Raw genomic sequence first — 18093 nt, forward strand, 5'->3', positions numbered from 1 at the left:
TTCTTAATACTTAGTATTGCTATTTTATTACGCAGGGGACATTCAATGTGGCATATTAAACAAAACAATAAAATTATCTTAAAGAATAAAAAGTCAAACTTAGAAGAGAGGGGGATGCTGGAGGGATATTGTCTAAGTTAGCATATTTAACTACAAAAATGAAAAAAATAAGAACTACTGTTAGTTTTATGCCAACTGAAGAATGAAACTTCAGATAAGCCAATTTTCCCACTTAAGAAAAGTGTTTGTGCCCGAAATTTCTCTGGTTCAGTTCACTGTGTTCTCGTAACCAAAAGGAGTGCAGCTTGACCATGCTATTCTATTTTGTTCTTTACACCATCTTACATCATCTAATTAATAAAGTAGCAGATATAGCTTCAGCTGTAGTCACCTCACTCACTCACTCACTCAATCCTATAGTGGTAACACAGAGTCAAGGCCCTACAAGCGAGCAGAGAAGCTTATATTCTTTGTAGATTGGATCAAACACTCCACGGCAAGTTGACAATGTTGTGCTTCAAGCATTGGGCCTTAACTAGTAAAAATGTATTATAAGTACATTGAATTTGACATAAGACATAAGCAACCTTTGACCTATCTATTTGGAAATAAAGTTACAGACCCGGATTCTAAAATTCATCCTACTATTTTGGATCTCAAATATACACCATTACAATGCAAATAGTCAAGATTATCACGGCCTAGGATAGTATCTCTTCTTCCATGTTAAAAGTGCAATAAACAAGCAAGCTAAGCTGTCATCTTGAGGAATGGTATTCGCTTCGGGAGGTGTGATGAACAATTTCAGCTCCATAATGTGAAAGCATCAGTCATCAGAGCTATAGTCGCTGGATTCTTGCAACATCTCTGGAGCAGCACAGCAGAATGATTCCTTGTCTTTGAGAAAAAGACAGCTCCCATCGGAGTTCCATTTCAGATCAATTACAGCAAATTGAGGCAATGGAACATTTATGCAGTAAGCACCTGAAGGTGTCCACATGTATAAGTGGCAGCTTCCAGTACATAAAACCAAACGTGGACATGTGGGATCCCAGGCTGCAGCTCGGATGGGATCTTTTTGAATTAAGATGGCGGCTAGCTCAAGATGGTTTATGTCCCATATCCAGAGTACAGTAGGCATGCTATCATTGCGAGTGCAAACATATTGGCTATCGCAGCTCCATGACATGAGGCCTGCAATTAATTTTCACATATGATAGTTAACAAGGTACTCACTTATGGGACTTGAGAGTAGTTTCTCTAAAGGAAGATTCCAAAAATAACCACCCAAAACAAGCTTCTGCTTGTGGATCTTAGATAGATAAATTCAGAGAGGTTTTGTATTGATCCTTGACGATGAAGATACTAGGCTGATACAACTTACTTTGACTGAGATCAGATTTTCACCAAACAGGCAGTAACAGTGCTCATTAAGATATTAGAACATTATCACCTACAACTTATTGCTCAAGCCAATAAATTTTATAGAGGTTTAAAATTGTTAAGAAGAAAACGAGAAATTGGAACTACATGGCCATAAAAAAGATAATAAATTTTCAAGATCTCCTATACGAACATCCAATCATTCAGCTTCAGTAAACATTTGCAAAACTTGGAGTGACATTCATAAATAAACAGGAACAGTTAAGAGTAGGAAGACAAAAGATAGTGATGATATATTTCTCACATTACAAAATATTGGAACCAAAAAGACTTACTGATTCCTTGCTTGGGATTTGGTTTATCTGCAGGAGGTTTCTGAGAAGGGAGATTGATAGGTATCTCCAAAACATTGTACCTGACTTGAATATGGGACTCCGGAGCATTATCTGGGAAAAGGGAAGAAATGGTGTGAAAATCTCAAAAGTTCCTAACAAAAAAATGATTAAAATACAAAAGAAATCTTGAGTACATCCACAACCAACTTGTTTCTGCTAATGAGCCGCTTGAGAAAAGGACTACCTACCATAGCTAGGACAAGTTTGTCTGCAGTAATTGATTGAAATTTGCATTCAGTTTGGCAGAAATACCTCTAGCTTTGTTTTCCAGAAAACAATTATGCATGTAAGAATTATCGGTATTAGGGTAAGTAAACTTTTGAGGAAGTATCACTAAAGTCTTCAAAACATTATAGAGACATACGTAGTTATTAATTACAAGAAGATTCAATTAAACATCTTTACTTGCTATTACACTTGTCCCTAAATATCCAAAAAGTCGAAAATGGAAAAAAAAAAAACGCTGGCTATTTAGACCAAAACAAAGGAGGACGGTAAAAAGAAAAAGAGGGAAGGGCCTGTGCAACCGTAAGGTCTAACCTCCGAGAAGCCAATAAAAGAATGTGTGAAAATATGGCAACCTATATAAAATAAAATTTTGGGCCTGTTTGGGAATTTTCAAAAATCAGAAACCAAATATGGATTTGAAACCTAGCATCAAATGATTTGGAATTCAAACAGAGCTAAATGTAATTGGAGACATGATGTCAAAATCCAACCTGAATAAGTAAGAGAAAGCCAACAAATGTTAAAGGTTTATACAAAAAACTGATAAGGTTTATACAATAGAGCCATAGAGAGTGCTATCATTACAAATGCTTTTGCTCAAATCGCGAAATTTACAATCGCGCAAAAGTAAAACTAATGTTGAACTTATTGAAGTGTGTGACCACCTCATCTAAAAAGCTTAAGTAGTTAGAGAAGGAATACTTTTGTTTATTTACTTTTAAGTCTCATGCGCGGTCATGACTTTTTTTCATGAACCAAGCATGTGGAAACATCTGTTTGACGGATGACACTTGACAGTAAGAGCAAACTTAGAATGTATGTTTGCTCTAGTACCATATTGAATTGTGTAACTACCTCATCCATAAAACGTTAGCATTTGGCGAGGAACACTGTTATTTATTTATTTTAAGCCTACAACAAAAGCATATATATTTTTGCATTTTATTTTTTACCTTTAAAACATTTATTTTAAGTATATAGTTTCCCCAGAATTCTTTGGAATATTCTCCTCTGTTCCTATCATAAGGAGCTTCCTGTCTTTCTTCAAACCCCTGACTCCTCCACTCTTTCAAAAAATTGAAGCTAACCTAGCAAATAAAATTTAATCACAGGATCCAAAGTTGCAATAAGAAAATAGAAGCAACTAGGAAAACTTGTTTTGCAAGCTGAGGGCAAAAGTTAAGTAAGGCATGTTTAGCTTGCCAACTTTCACTAAACTAGGCTTTATTTCAAACAAGAGTAAGCTTTTTCAATGACAGTAGCAGTGCTTCAAAAGGAATTCCCTCTTCGTCACCTTATTTGAACGTTTTAGTCTAGACCAAGTTGATACAGATATTGTGTTAATTTAACTTTGTTGGCAATTGGACAATATGTTATTAGCTAGACAGACATAGCTCAAAATCCAGAATGAGCAGATCAAAACCACAATTTCCATAAGACTAATGAGTAAATGCATTAGAAGTTAATAACGCTCAACTGACTTATCCAAAAGCATTACAGAAGATAACAGGTTTTACTCCATAGAGACAGCATAGTACGCACCATTTAAATCAGCCAAATGTGATTTGTCATTTCACTTGGTTTTTTCAGAAGAGTTTTGCCTCAGTGAATCTTAGGTTCCATAATTAGTGGAACTTGTTTCTTGAATTACCACAAGAAACCAATGAAAATCATGAAAATTGGCAGTTTGTACACCAAAAAAAAAAACATGATGCTTAACTTTCAAGATAAAGACAATATTAACAAAAGAAAACACTAGCGCTCACCACTACTGTACTGGGCGAAATCATCATTAAGTGATAATTCTGACATATCAAGTTGCAATGGCTCATCCACTTCCTAACATTAAATAAAGAAATTATCAAAATCAATAAATAGTGTCCTGCAAATATGGAGCAAAACAAGAGATTGCATACCTTGAAAATAGCAGCACAACAAGGACCTCTAACAGCAGATGGGTGCACAAATTCTGCAAATACTTTCCATGTCAGGTGATTCAGAACTCGTAACATCTGGTCATAGCTTCCTACCGCCAAAAACTGGCTGCAAGGTGACCATGAAACGCTTTTTACTCCTAGTCCACTCTCATATGCTTGATACTTAGACAGGCACCTCCCGTCTGGAGAATAAATCAGAACCTAAACAAAAACGAACCACATAAAGTCCCTTGGAGATAAAGACTAACAAATTATCACAAAACAGAACATTCAAAGCTTTCCTGTATTTCTCACGTTAAAACTAATTTCACATAATCATTTTACAGTGATGAAGGTCTGCGTACATCCTACCCTCCCCATACCCCACTAGTGGGATTTTACTGGGTATGTTGTTGTTGATTTTACAGTGATGAAGAAAATATTAGTTTCAGTTGAATTTTCGAAAGTGTTCTCCAAAAACTGAGAAAAAGTATAACTTTAGGAGAGGCTATAAACAGCGCATAGTGACTACCTTGTACTCGAGAGGAGAATCCCAGATGACTATAGCACTGTCATCTGGAGACCACTGAACATCAGCCAAATCCAATGTGTCAACAGCAAAAACACCCATTATCTCCCATGTATGGCAAGACAGCAGATTAACATAATCCTTGCAATCACGTCTAGTGCAGACAGCAGCAAACTTTCCATCCTTGGTAAATGATACCCCTTTAGACCCATGCTTTGGCCATTGGACATGTATGCATGCAGTGTTAAGCAGTGACCAAACAGTTAACCGTAGCTGAAACTCGGATGTGGTGAGTATGTGACGACTGTCCGGGCTCCACCTAGCATAAGCAACTCCTGCAGGGCCTTCATCTATCTTACATGTCCACTCAGGTTGTGTCAAAGACCATGCTTGTATCATAGGTCTCTTGTAAAGACCACAAAGTATGTATTCAGAATCAGGGGCCCATTCAATGTATGTAATCTTGTCCAGACATGAAAACAGTTGCACAACCTGAAGATCCAAAAAAAGGAATCTCAGTAGGCTCAAGAAGGAAAACAGCCAGCTTGATTAATGAGCTTAACACCACAACATATGGCCACAAACTAAATGCAAATGTCTATTTTGTCAATTAACATGAGTCCCATTTCCTTTTTATTAATCTTCTCCACAAATTATCATTTCACGGGCAACACCGCTAAATTATCTAAGGAACATTGACCTTAAATTTTGACATACTGAGTATTCTAATGAACAAAAGGAAAATCTCTAACTAATTTGCAAGGACGGAAGAACTTTAGAACACTGTAAAGCCAGACTTGCTTTTCTTCCTGTCTTCTTTAGAACAAGGTAACATCTTGTGTAAGCTTCACGTCCCCCATTTTGCTTATTCACGCATTAAGAGCAGTTTTTCATTGGTATTACATATGTAGAGATAATAAAACCATTGAATCTAGATGGTATTATATTATAAATAAATTCCTATTCAGATAAATCAGCTTGTTGCAGACAAGTGTATAAACAAATATGAACCAGGTCAAATCTCTAACAACTTAAATTTTTGGATTATGCGGACATGTGGTAACTTGACAATCAACTTCCAGTTATGTAAAAATTCATTAAAGATGAAAAATAAAAATGCAGGACCTTGAGCGAGAGAACGTCACGAATGACGAGGCGATAATCGACGGCGACAGCGAGGAAGCGAGCATTTGGTGAGAAAGCATAAGGGCCAGTTTGTTTAAAAGGTTCTGTAAACTCCATTAGAGAGGTCAACTCAACACAAGATTATCGCATAGCAGCCTATAAGGCAAACCCACATCTACTGGGCGCGCACATTGCTTGATATTTCTACTTTATAGGTCAACAGATTTCAATTTCAGTAAATGGATCTGTCGGAGTTCGAAGGGGGGAAGGAATGTTGGAGAATGAAATATATGGATCCCTGAGTTGTCGACTGTAACAAGTGTGGGAGAGTGAAAAAAGAAAAAAGTTGAATAATATTTTTTGAAATTGTGATAGTACCTTAAAATTTGAACCTGTACAAGAAGCCTATAGGCCATAAGGGACGGCGTTAGTGTATACGGTCAAAACCGACCCATCCGATTTCACTAATTAACCAAGACTAGGAGGATGGATTGCGGATCAATCCCATGGCTTGGCAGATCGAGATACGAGGATAAGGTACCGGGTTCGGGATTCGAGGTACCAAGTAAGATCGAAACCAGTAATGATCGAGGTCGAATGGGATAGACATCGAGCAAGACCGAAGATAGCATAATAACGGAAAGACGAGATATCCATGACTGGTCGAAGATCATGGCGGAAATCTCGGAACAGATCAAATCAAGGGCGTATGTTTAGCCAATTATGGGATTTACTTCTGTAATTAGAATTGTACCATAGATAGGATTCATCTACTATGTAAAGAGGGTACTAATCATTTTGTAATCATCTTACATTGACGCATATCAAAGCAATACAACGTTCTTTCTCTCTCATTCTCTTGTTCATCAGTTTATTCCATAACTTACTCCCACTCACTCAGTTCGAGGGAGACCCAACTCAAGGGCTGAATTGCATTTCAATACTGGTTTGCTTTACTTGTTTATTTATACTGTTAATTATCATATTTATCAACTGGTGCTAGGTGAAATTACATATCCTTAAAATCACTTATAAGTTTAATTGTTATCCGATTTTTAGGGTAAACACTTAGTTTCGAGTGTCAGCTTGGACCGGGTTCACTTCCAACTTCCTTTTCTTGTTTGTTTAACTTCTGATTTCATTTCAGTTTTTACATCCCTTTTCTCACAAGTTGTATATCCTTTTTCGAGAAAATAACAAAGATAGTTGATAAGTAGGGATTTTGACTATTTATTTGCACTCTTTTACTTTTATTTTAGCTCAAAATTGCTCAAAGGTATCCCAAAAACTGACGAAATGTGCTTACTTGCAGAAGTGTTAGAATATGAGTCAAAGAGATGAAAATCAACTCAAGAAGGAGTAATTTTGGACAATGACTAAAACAAAGCAAAAAGAGCAAAATGCGGACCGCACAATATTGAGTGTGGCCGCAGACCATGAAGAAACCTCTGACAGATTTTCTTTACAAAGTGTGGACCGCACAATTATTGGCGGCAGCAGAAGATGAGGTTCAGATAGGTGTGATTCTGGGACCATGAAGAAGTGCGGACCGCACTATTATTGTGCAGCCCCAGAATTCAAAAGTGCGTCTACACTAAAAAATGTGCGGTCCGCAGAAGTCTCTCATGTCAACCTCAAGTTCAAGAGTGCGACCGCACTCAGAAATGTGCGGTCCAGAATCTGAAGAAGTGCGGCCGCAACTCAGAATTATGCGGCCGCAGAAGTCCATCATATCAAGCCAGCTTTAATGTGAGCTTCACGTTCGCGACCAGTGCATCGTGTTCGCGATGAGTGTTTTTAGGACTGAAGCAGCTTGTGCTTCGCGAAGAAGGAATTACCTGGTAAGATTTAAAAGTTCAAAATCGAGGGTTTATGTCATTTTCACCATTTGGACTTGAGAGCTCGGAATTAGGCAATTTTTTGAGGGATTTTCATGTGGGTTTTTGGGGTAAGTGATTCTTACCTAGTTTTGGTTAATTCTCATGATTATATCTTTAATTTCATCATTAAATTAGTAATTTTTGGTGGAAAATTGGGGAAAATTTGAGAAAAGTTCTTTGGCCGAATTTTAGAATTTTGATCGAGATTTTGGTATCGGATTTGAGTAAATTTGATACGAGTAAACTCCTGAGTGAATGAGTGTTCATATTTGGTGACTTTTACCCGATTCCGAGACGTGGGCCCGGGGAGGCTTTTTTGGGGCGATTTTGCAATTTCTTGCTTTAACTTTGATTTCATTAGCTATATTGGTTTCTTGTAGTTATATTTATGTTATGTAATTGATTTGGCTAGATTTAGGCCATTCGGCGTCGCATATTCATGGAAAAAGCATTGCTACCGATTGATTTAGCTTGGTTCGAGGTAAGTGGCTTGCCTAACCTTGTGTGGGGGAACTCCCCTTAGAATTTGGTATTGTTTTTGATATGTGAGCGCCGTGTACATGAGGTGACGAGTACGTACACTGGCTAATTGTTGCAAAAATCTGATTTCTGCTAAGTAATAGCCTGTTTTTCTCCTTATTTGAGTTATATCAGCATGTGTAGTAACCTGTTAGCTTAGAATAGCATGTCTACTTGCCTTAAGTGTTTATTTGGACTCTGTGCAGCATGTTTAGTGAACTTCTTGCTTTTCTTTGACTTGAACTTAGTCTAAACTATCGGTTTTCTTGCTGTAACTGTTATTTCTGTTGGTTGAGTTGCATATTTACTTTGGGACTACGAACGATATTCCGGGAGATCCCCCTGTACTGCATATTTACTTTGGGACTACGGAACGGTATTTCGGGAGATCCACCTGCACTGCATATTAACTTTGGAACTATGGAACGGTATTCTGGGAGATCCCCCCGCACATTTATATTTGGGACTACGAGACGGTATCTCGGGAGATCCCCTGATGTTATCTCTGTGTACTGAGCTATTATCATCTATGACTTCATTCTTATTAAATTTCAGTCTTTACTTTACTACGGTATTTCATTCTATCTTGTTTTATCATATATACCAGTAGGGCCCTGACCTGACCTCGTCACTACTCGACCAAGGTTAGGCTTGGCACTTACTGAGTACCATTGTGGTGTACTCATGCCCTTCCCTGCATATGTTTTTTGTGTGCAGATCCAGGTACCTCCTATCAGTAGCGTTCTTAGTTGTTCAGTTGCTGCCATTCCGGAGACTTCAAGGTACATCTGTCGCGTCCGCAGACCTTGGAGTCCCCCTCTATCCCCTTATGTTAATTCTTTCCCTTATTTCTGTAGACACTGATATATAGAACGGTTAGAAATTCATAGAAGCTTGTGACTTACGGTGTTCCGGGTCTTGGGAGTGTTATGTACATATCGAGAGTGATTATTGTATATGCCGAGCGACATCTCAAAGGTCTTATTTACTTTATCAGTTTATGTTAGTTGTGATTCTTTATGTTCTGCATTTCATTTTCTGCAAATGATAGGCTTACCTAGTCGTAAAGACTAGGTGCCGTCACGACAAATTCACGGAGGGAGAATTTGGGTCGTGGCAATATGTGACCCAACTAGTGTGGGTTGGACTCTTGGGTTATGAACATCCAAGAACGATGTTTTGGCGAATTTATTGAGCTATAGGACTTCGATTGAATTGGTATTCGTATGTGTGACGCTCAGGTAAGCTTGGATTCGGAATCCAAGACGGGCCCGTCATTTACTTTTGTTGACTTTTTGGTTGACTTTGAGATTTTGATTAAATATTTGACCTTTATCGATTGGGTTTGTTTCCTTTGGCATTATTTGATATTCTTGAGTTGCTTTTGGATAGTTTCAAGCCGTTCGAAGGTCGGTATGCGCGGGATGGCATTTCTATAGTATTGTTTGGCTTGCTCGATATTGGATTTCGCTTGTTCGAGGTAAGTAACACTTCTAAACATGATGCTGAGGGTATGAATCCCTGAACATACGTGTTATGTGTTTGGCGTTGAACTGACGCACATGCTAGGTGATGGACGTGTGGGCGTGCACTGTGTGAAATATGACTCGGTTGATTCTGTGATACTGTGTAGTTGCCTAATCTTGTTTCTATCCATGAAATTTTTACTTGTTAGAGAAATTGAGTTGTGAATCATGTTAGAAATTAATGTTAGGCTATATGCTTATTCTATTGGGACCCACTGAGGTCATCTATGTTGTTGAGTTATTTGTTTAAATTGCAGTTACATACTCAGTCATATTCATTCATTCGTATATCATATATCAATGTCTGTTATCCTTTGTTGTCACATCATGTTATCGTTGTTTTGGTTGATTGGCATGAGATTTGTGAGCCTGAACGGTTGGAAAAGTTGATGACTGAGTTTGGGCCTGAGAGCCATGTTGTAAGAGATATTGTGGATCAGGTCTCACACCGCAACATGCCATATTGGTTATATATATATATATATTATTATACGGATCGGCCTGCACGCCGCAGCAGGCCTTATAGGCTTTATTATTATGAATGAGATTGGGATGCACAGTGCAACATGTTTTATTGATTTATGATAGGATCGGGCTGCACGCCGCAGCTTAGCGCTAGGGCTGGATCCGCCCCTCCGGAGTCTGACATACCAGCAGTGAGCGCAGGTACCGTAGAATGCTGAGTGTGCTGAGTGGGAGTGCGAGACTGTGATATTGAGTACTCTAAGAGTGTGAGTACATGAGTTCATCACTGTGATGCATTGCATTTTACATGCATACTTGACATACAGGCATAGAGATGCATTTCCTCATGCTACACGATTTTGTGACATTCATGATTTCACATGTACAGTGACATGTAGGCATAGAGATGTACTTTTCTCATGCTATCTGAGAATGAAATATCTTATTTGTTGTTGAAAGTTTTTGGGAAAAATTACAGTTTTTCTGATATACTCATATTTTGGTGATATCGGTGAAAGATTTCGGTTTTACTGTTATACCTGAAAAGCATGCCTATTTTCCGTAACTGTGAATGAGATGAGCATCATATCTTTAATTTATTATTTGTGCTGCTTTTATTATATTGTTTATGAGTTGTTCTTGGCTATTGGTGTTGGAATCTAACCATTGTCCAAGCCCGTCACTGCTTTCAACCTAAGGTCGGGTTTGTTACTTACTGAGTACATGGGGTTGGTTGTACTCATACTACACTTCGGCACCTTGCGTGTAAATTTTGGAGCTGATGTTGCTGGGAGTGGCGGGAGTTGGCATTGAAGATGTGCATGCTTTCTGGTTATAACTTCCTCTTGTTCTTGGTAGCTTTAGATTTATAAGTCTGTTTATGTACTTTTCGAACAGATGATGTTTTTATTTCATACCAACTTTGTAAACTCTAAGTCTTAGAAGCTCATGATTTGTACTACCACTCCTTGGGGAATTGTATAAACTTCAGTTATTTCATTTTTGACTCTTATCATTAACATTATATTGTGGTTTATTGTTAATTTGCTTACCTAGCGGGTTGAGTTAGGTGTCATCACGACTAATTAAATTTTGCATCGTGACAACAAGCTAGTTGGTTTGTAAGAAAGATTACAGAGACAAGGATTACATTGGAGCAGGTGCAACAAACTTTCAAGGAGAGACAGAGCATTACTAGACAAATCTATTTGCAGCTTCTTGGTGACTATCCTATAGTCAATTAGAAATGTTTTTTGTTCAGTAATACTGCTAGATCTCAATCTCAATTCATAATGTGGTTGCAGTTACAAGCTAAAATTCTCACTGCTGATACCTGATAGGCTTCAGAGCTGGGGTCTTTTTTTGAATCCTTTGTGTGCACTATGTCATACTCATTATTTGCTAAATGTGACTGTAAATCGTATATGGAGCAAAATCCTGACATGGATAAAGTAACAATATTGTTTATATACAACATGGAACTAACACTTGCAATAAAGTATATATAGAATGCTAAAGGAAAATCACTACCAGCTCAGTTGTTTAGAATGGTGTACACAGAAATTTCTCATGCTATATGGATGAAATGAAACCAAAGAATTTTTTAGCAAACAAGTTGTAAATGGGATATTGTTGTCATGAAAATAGCTTACATCTGCAATGTTAGAGCTTCCTTAGGATATAGGACTCTTGTGCAGTCATGAATCATTTAGTCATAAATAGATATTGATGCCTGAATGGGAAGTTGAAAACCCTCCTTACGAGGTGCGTTTCTCTTCTCAATGAGCATACTGTTTCTCGGGGGCGGCCAGAGGGTAAAGCCACTAAAGCGGTGGCTTTAGGCCCCAAAATTTTGGAGGCCCCAATTTTTATTTTCAATTCTTATTTAATATCTGATATTTGATTTGGGGGATTGATTAATTCGAATTCGTACCATGTAAAGTCCATTAAAGTGAGAACTGTTCCTTTAAAGGGAGTTTTTTCATTCCAAATATTAAAACCGAATACTTTCGATTAAAGAAGGAAATATGTTATCAATCCCGCCACAACTCTTCTCGTGTGGCCCCAAATCTTTCTAAGAAACTATTAAGTATTTTAAAGTAGAAAAGTAAAATATTTTATATAAAAAAAAGGATTACATTAATCATTAGAAAATACGTAATACACTTTTAAACTCTATTTTTTTCGTCAGATTTCATCATTCCAATAAGTATATTGAAACATCAAAAAATTCTTTTAATACAAAGTTATCAACTAATTATTGAATCAAGTTCTATTACTTAATATCAATACTGCACATGAGAGATTTAATGGTTTATGCGAAAAATTTTAAGTAATTTTATTCTAAAAAAGCTAGAAAAATATACTTCAACTAAAAATATATATGATTCTTTTAAAAAGGCCTCACATTAAAGTTTGGCTTTAGGCCACCAAACTTATTGAGCCGCCCCTGTAATGTTTCTAACTAAGTTGCTCCTACGCAGCAGTTTAGGTGCCACACCCGTATCGACATGACACTAGTATAGGCATGGGTATGGTATTCGTACCAGATCTGGTCAAATAATTTTGGGTACTTTGACCACGACGGACGAAAAAATTCTAGAGGGATACAATTTGATTCCCGAAATCAGAATCAAAACTAGCGTAATTGAAGAAAATAGCATATCTTATCTAGAAAATCAATCTTTCACTTATCTAGAACTTGAGAATAAAAAAAGAAATCCACACTTTACAAGCTATACAGAAGTACTTCACAAAAAAATTCATAACTTAGAGATATTTTTATATTGTTATTTTTTGAATTATTTTTAGCCGGATCCTCGTACCTATACCTGTACTAGGATCCATATCCCCGAATCTTAGAATCTACACCTCGAAGGATCCAACTTCTAGATCCACACCTGTGTCGGACACCTGCACCTGTATCCGAGCAACTTAGGTTTCTAGTCTACTTGTTAGAATTTCATTACAAAGCTGGCAGTGATAGCTGCAACTTCATCTTATATTTCCAACTTGGTTATTAATTGTCACGACCTCAATTTTTCTCCATAGAACGTCGTGACATCACCTAGTCTCTAAGACTAGGTAAGCCTAACAACATCCGGAATAATTAGAATAACAATAGATATAAGTCAAATTCAACAGTTGTATAAAAACAACGGTACAACTCAACATCTACAAATCTCGAGACCCGGCATAATATAAGTCACAAGCTCTCAGTATGAATACTGGATAATACTATACATCATGTCTATATATAAAGGATAATGGAATAAGAGGTCTAGAGAGAGGGGGACTCCGAGGCCTACGGACGCCAACAGGTATACCTTGAACTCTCCGCAGTAGAAACCAACTAATGCTTGGGCTGGTAAGAAGTACCTGGATCTGCACAAAAAGATGTACAGAAGAGTAGCTAGCATGAGTACACCACAACGGTACCCGATAAGTGCCAAGCCTTACTTCAGTAGAGTAGTAACGGGGTTAGGTCAGGGCCCTACTGAAAATAATAGAAGATTGAATAGATGTAGGCAGTGTAATGAAGACAGTAATGAAATTGAAACAACGAATGGTATAACAATATTAGCTACACAAAGCTAAGCAAATAGTGCAACACAGAGAAAGACAAGCAATAGTATGCTAAGGAAACAATGACCAAAGACAAGTACAAAAGAATGGAAAAATGTCAATAAGAGTCACTACCGAGGTACCGCCTCATAGCCTCGAATCACAAAAATAAATCACAATCTTTCCTTATATCACTGCGGGAGCCTTTATATTTATTTTTGAAAATTATTTTTCCCGAAATAGCATCTCGCGTTTTAGCTCACCTTATCACATCGCATGGCTTCTAGTAGTTCCCCTACTAGCCACGTGTATCAAGCCCACCTTATCTAACCGCATGTGTTTCAACACCCAAACCTTATACAACCGCATGCGTATCAATATCACGTTGTTTCACAAATCGCACCACAAGTGCCCAATATCACAATAAGGAGCCCACATCTCAACCATAATGTACACAAGTCTCAACAATAATAACCGGAAGAATAACTCAATAGAATGATATTTCACAACTTTAACACTTTGCCTCAATAGGAATCACGGCCTTTGCAACTCAATACCAATTTCAACAATAAGGTATTCCAAGAAATAGCAATTTTCAAGTAAGAATTCAACAGTTAAATAATGAATACGGAGTAAGGAACAAGAATTTCAACTAAACATGTAGAGCAATTAGCAAGTAAGAGATAAGACAGGTAGACATGTGAAATTAGACTAAATATGATGACTATAACATGTCAAAGTAACTCGATTAAAGCATGAAAAGAATCTACATAGCTAAAAATTGGTAATTTCCCCATTTAGCCCGTGTACACACTCGTCACTTTACGTACATTGCTCTTACACAACACAGTTATCACAAACAACACCAATCCTAAGGGGAAATTCCCCCACACAACCCGAAACTAAAGCCGATTCATACCAAAATAACTCCGATTGACACCAAATTTTTCACACAAGTCATAAATGATATTACTGACCTATTCCTACTTCTGGAATCGGAATCCGACCCCGATATCAATAAAGTCAACTCCCGATCAAACTTTTCAAAAATCTTCCATTTTCCAACTTTCGTTAATTCGCGCCGGAACGACCTACGGACCTCCAAATCAAATTCCGGACACGCTCTTACGACAAAAATCACCATGCGGAGCTATTGGAACCGTCAAAACTCCATTCCGGGGTCATCTTCATACAAGTAAACCTACGGTCAACTTTTACAACCTAAACTTCCAACTTAGGGACTATGTGTCCCATTTCACTCCGAAACTCACCCGAAACCAAAACCAAACACCCCGGCAAGTCAAAATATCACAATATAACATAGAGGAAGCATATATTAGGGGATTGGGGATAAAATACTCAAAATGACCGACCGGGTCGTTACATTCTCCCACTCTTAAAGCAAACATTCGTCCTTAAACGAGTATAGAGACATACTTGAAGTGGTGAAAAGATGAGGATAACAGCTATGCATATCATGCTTGGTCTCCCAAGTCGCCTCCTCGACTGGCTGACCCTTCTACTGAACCTTCACTGAAGCAATGTTCTTCGACCTCAACTTTCGAACCTGCCTGTCCAAAATAGCCACCGGCTCCTCAACATAAGATAGATTTTGTCCAACTGGACGGAATGAAGTCTAACACATGAGACAGATTGCTGTGATACTTCTGGAGCATAGAAACATGAAATACTGGAGGAACTGCAGCTAGATTAGGTGGTAGTGCAAGCCTGTAGGCCACCTCTCCAATCCTCTCAAGTATCTTAAAATGTCCTATATATCTAGGTCTTAGCTTGCCCTTCTTCCCGAACCTCATAACACCCTTCATGGGCGTATCCCTAAGCAAGAACCGCTCCCCAACCATGAATTCAACGTCGCGAACCTTCCGATGCGCATAATTCTTTTGTCTGGATTGGGCTGTGCAAAGCCGATCTTGAATCAATTTAACCTCTCCAAAGCATCCTTAACCAAGTCTGTGCCCAAAAGCCTAGCCTCACCCGGCTCAAACCAACCCACCAGAAACCGACACCGTCTTCCATACAATGCCTCATACGGAGCCATCTGAATGCTCGACTAGTAACTGTTGTTGAAGGCAAACTCCGCGAGCGACAAGAACTGATCCCAAGAACCCCCAAACTCCATCACACACGCATGAAGCATATCCTCCAATATCTTAATAGTGCGCTCAGACTGTCCGTCCATCTGAGGGTGTTATACTCAACTCCACCCGCGTGCCTAACTTATGTTGTACTGCTCTTCACAACCGCGATGTGAACTGTTCCCCCGTCAGAGATGATGAATACCGGCACGCTAAGAAGCCTGACAATCTCGCGAATATAGACCCGAGCCAGCTCCTCTGAAGAATAAGTAGTTTCCACTTGAAAGAAATGATCTGACTTGGTCAATCTATCCACAATTACCGATACTACATCGAACTTGCCCCGAGTCTGTGGGAGCCCAACAACAAAATCAATAGTAATCCGCTCACATTTCCACTCTAGAATCTCTAGCCTCTGAAGCAATCCACCTGGCCGCTGATGCTCATACTTCACCTGCTAACAGTTTAGGCATCGAGCCACATATTCCACTATGTCCTTCTTCATCTGACTCCAACAATAGTGCTGCCTCAAGTCCTGATACATCTTGGTGGCACCCGGATGAATGGAGTACCGCGAACTGTGATCCTTCTGGAGAATCAACTCACGCAAACCATCTACATTGGGCGCACATAGCCTGCCCTGCATCCATAACATGCTGTCATCCCTAATAGTGACCTCATTGGCATCGGCGTGCTGAACCGTGTCCTTGAGGACAAGTAGATAAGGGTCGTTATACTGACGCTCTCTAATATGATCATATCGAGAAGAACGAGAAACCATACACGCTAAAACTCGACTCGGCTCGGCTCAGAAACATCCAATATAACAAACTAGGTGGCCAAGGCCTGAACATCCAAGGCTAATGGCCTCTCTGCTAGCGGTAGATATGCTAAACTGCCCAAGCTCTCTGCCTTGCGACTCAAGGCATTGGCAACCACATTGGCCTTGCCGAGATGATATAGAATGGTGATATCATAGTCCTTAAGCAACTCTAACCACCTCTGATGATGCAAGTTAATATCCTTCTGTTTGAGCAGTTGTTGTAGACTCTAGTGATTGGTATAGACCTCATAATGGACACCATACAAATAGTGCCGCCAAATCTTCAGGGCATGAACAATAGCTGCTAACTTAAGGTCGTGGACAAGATAGTTCTTCTCATGCACCTTCAGTTGTCTAGACGCATAGTCAATCACCCTACCGTCGTGCAACAACATGCACCGAGACCATGACGCATCACAGTACACAATATAAGACCCCGAACCCGAAGGCAACACCAACACTAGGTTGTAGTCAAAGTTGTTTTAAGCTTTGGAAAACTCTCCTCACACTCCTCAGTCCACCTGAACGGAGCACCCTTCTGGGTCAATCTGGTCATAAGTGCAGCAATAGATGAGAAACCCTCTATGAATCAATGGTAATACCCTGCCAAACCAAGAAAACTCCGAATCTCATTAGCTAAAAAAAGTCTGGGCCAACTTTGCACTGCTTCAATCTTCTTCGTATCTAACTCGATCCCCTCACACGACACTACTTGACCCAAAAATGCCACCGAATCAAGCCAGAATTCACACTTTGAAGATTTTTGCATATAACTTCTTTTCTCCCAAGGTCTGGAGCACGGTCCTCAGGTGCTGCTCATGATCCTTCCGGCTCCAGGAGTACACCAGAATGTCATGAATAAACACAATGACAAATGAGTCAAGATAGGGCCAAAATACACTGTTCATCAAGTGCATAAATGTTGTTGGGGCGTTAGATCAGCCCCAAAGACATCACAAGGAACTCGTAATGACCATACCGAGTCCTAAAGGCAGTCTTCGGGATATTTGGCTCCCGAATCTTTAACTAATGATAGCATGAACGCAAGTCAATCTTGAAGAAAACTCTAGAACCCTATAGCTGATCAAATAGGTCATCAATACGTGGTAATGGATACCTGTTCTTCACTATAACCTTGTTCAACTGGCGATAATCAATACACATGCGCATAAACCATCCTTCTTCTCTACAAACAAGATCGGAGCACCCCCAAGGTGATACACTAGGCCGAATGAAACCCTTATCAAGCAACTCCTATAACTGCTCCTTTAACTCCTTCAACTCTAGTGGGGCCATATGATATGGTAGAATAGAAATGGGCTGAGTGCCCGATAGTAAATCAATACCAAACCGATATCCCTGTCAGGCGGCATACCTGGAAGATCCATCAGGAACACATCTGGATATTTCCTCACTACCGGAATTGACTCAACGGTAGGAGTATCAACACTCACATCTCTCACATATGCTAGATACGCATCACATCCCTTCTCGACCATCCGCTGAGTCTTTAGAAATGAGATAACCCTGCTAAGAACATAATCTAAAATACCTCTCCACTCTAACCGTGGTAAACCTGGCATAGCCAGCGTAACAGTCTTGGCGTGACAGTCAAGAATAGTATTATAGGGCGATAACTAGTCC

The 18093-nt window shown here is 39.0% G+C and overlaps 1 protein-coding gene across 1 annotated transcript; it reads right to left on the reverse strand.

The window, feature by feature from the left end:
- Positions 1-510: 510 nt before the first annotated feature.
- On the reverse strand, positions 511-6286 carry LOC109206898 (WD repeat-containing protein WRAP73). The gene is made up of 6 exons (XM_019369764.1): positions 5577-6286; positions 4455-4943; positions 3923-4144; positions 3773-3845; positions 1719-1829; positions 511-1194 (listed from the first exon to the last, which is right to left on the reverse strand). The coding sequence occupies exons 1-6, from the start codon at positions 5691-5693 to the stop codon at positions 827-829; spliced, it is 1380 nt and encodes a 459-aa protein (XP_019225309.1). The 5' UTR covers positions 5694-6286; the 3' UTR covers positions 511-826.
- Between the last annotated feature and the right edge of the window lie 11807 nt (positions 6287-18093).

Source organism: Nicotiana attenuata, unplaced genomic scaffold (assembly GCF_001879085.1).
Source record: "Nicotiana attenuata strain UT unplaced genomic scaffold, NIATTr2, whole genome shotgun sequence".
Classification (NCBI taxonomy): domain Eukaryota; kingdom Viridiplantae; phylum Streptophyta; class Magnoliopsida; order Solanales; family Solanaceae; genus Nicotiana; species Nicotiana attenuata.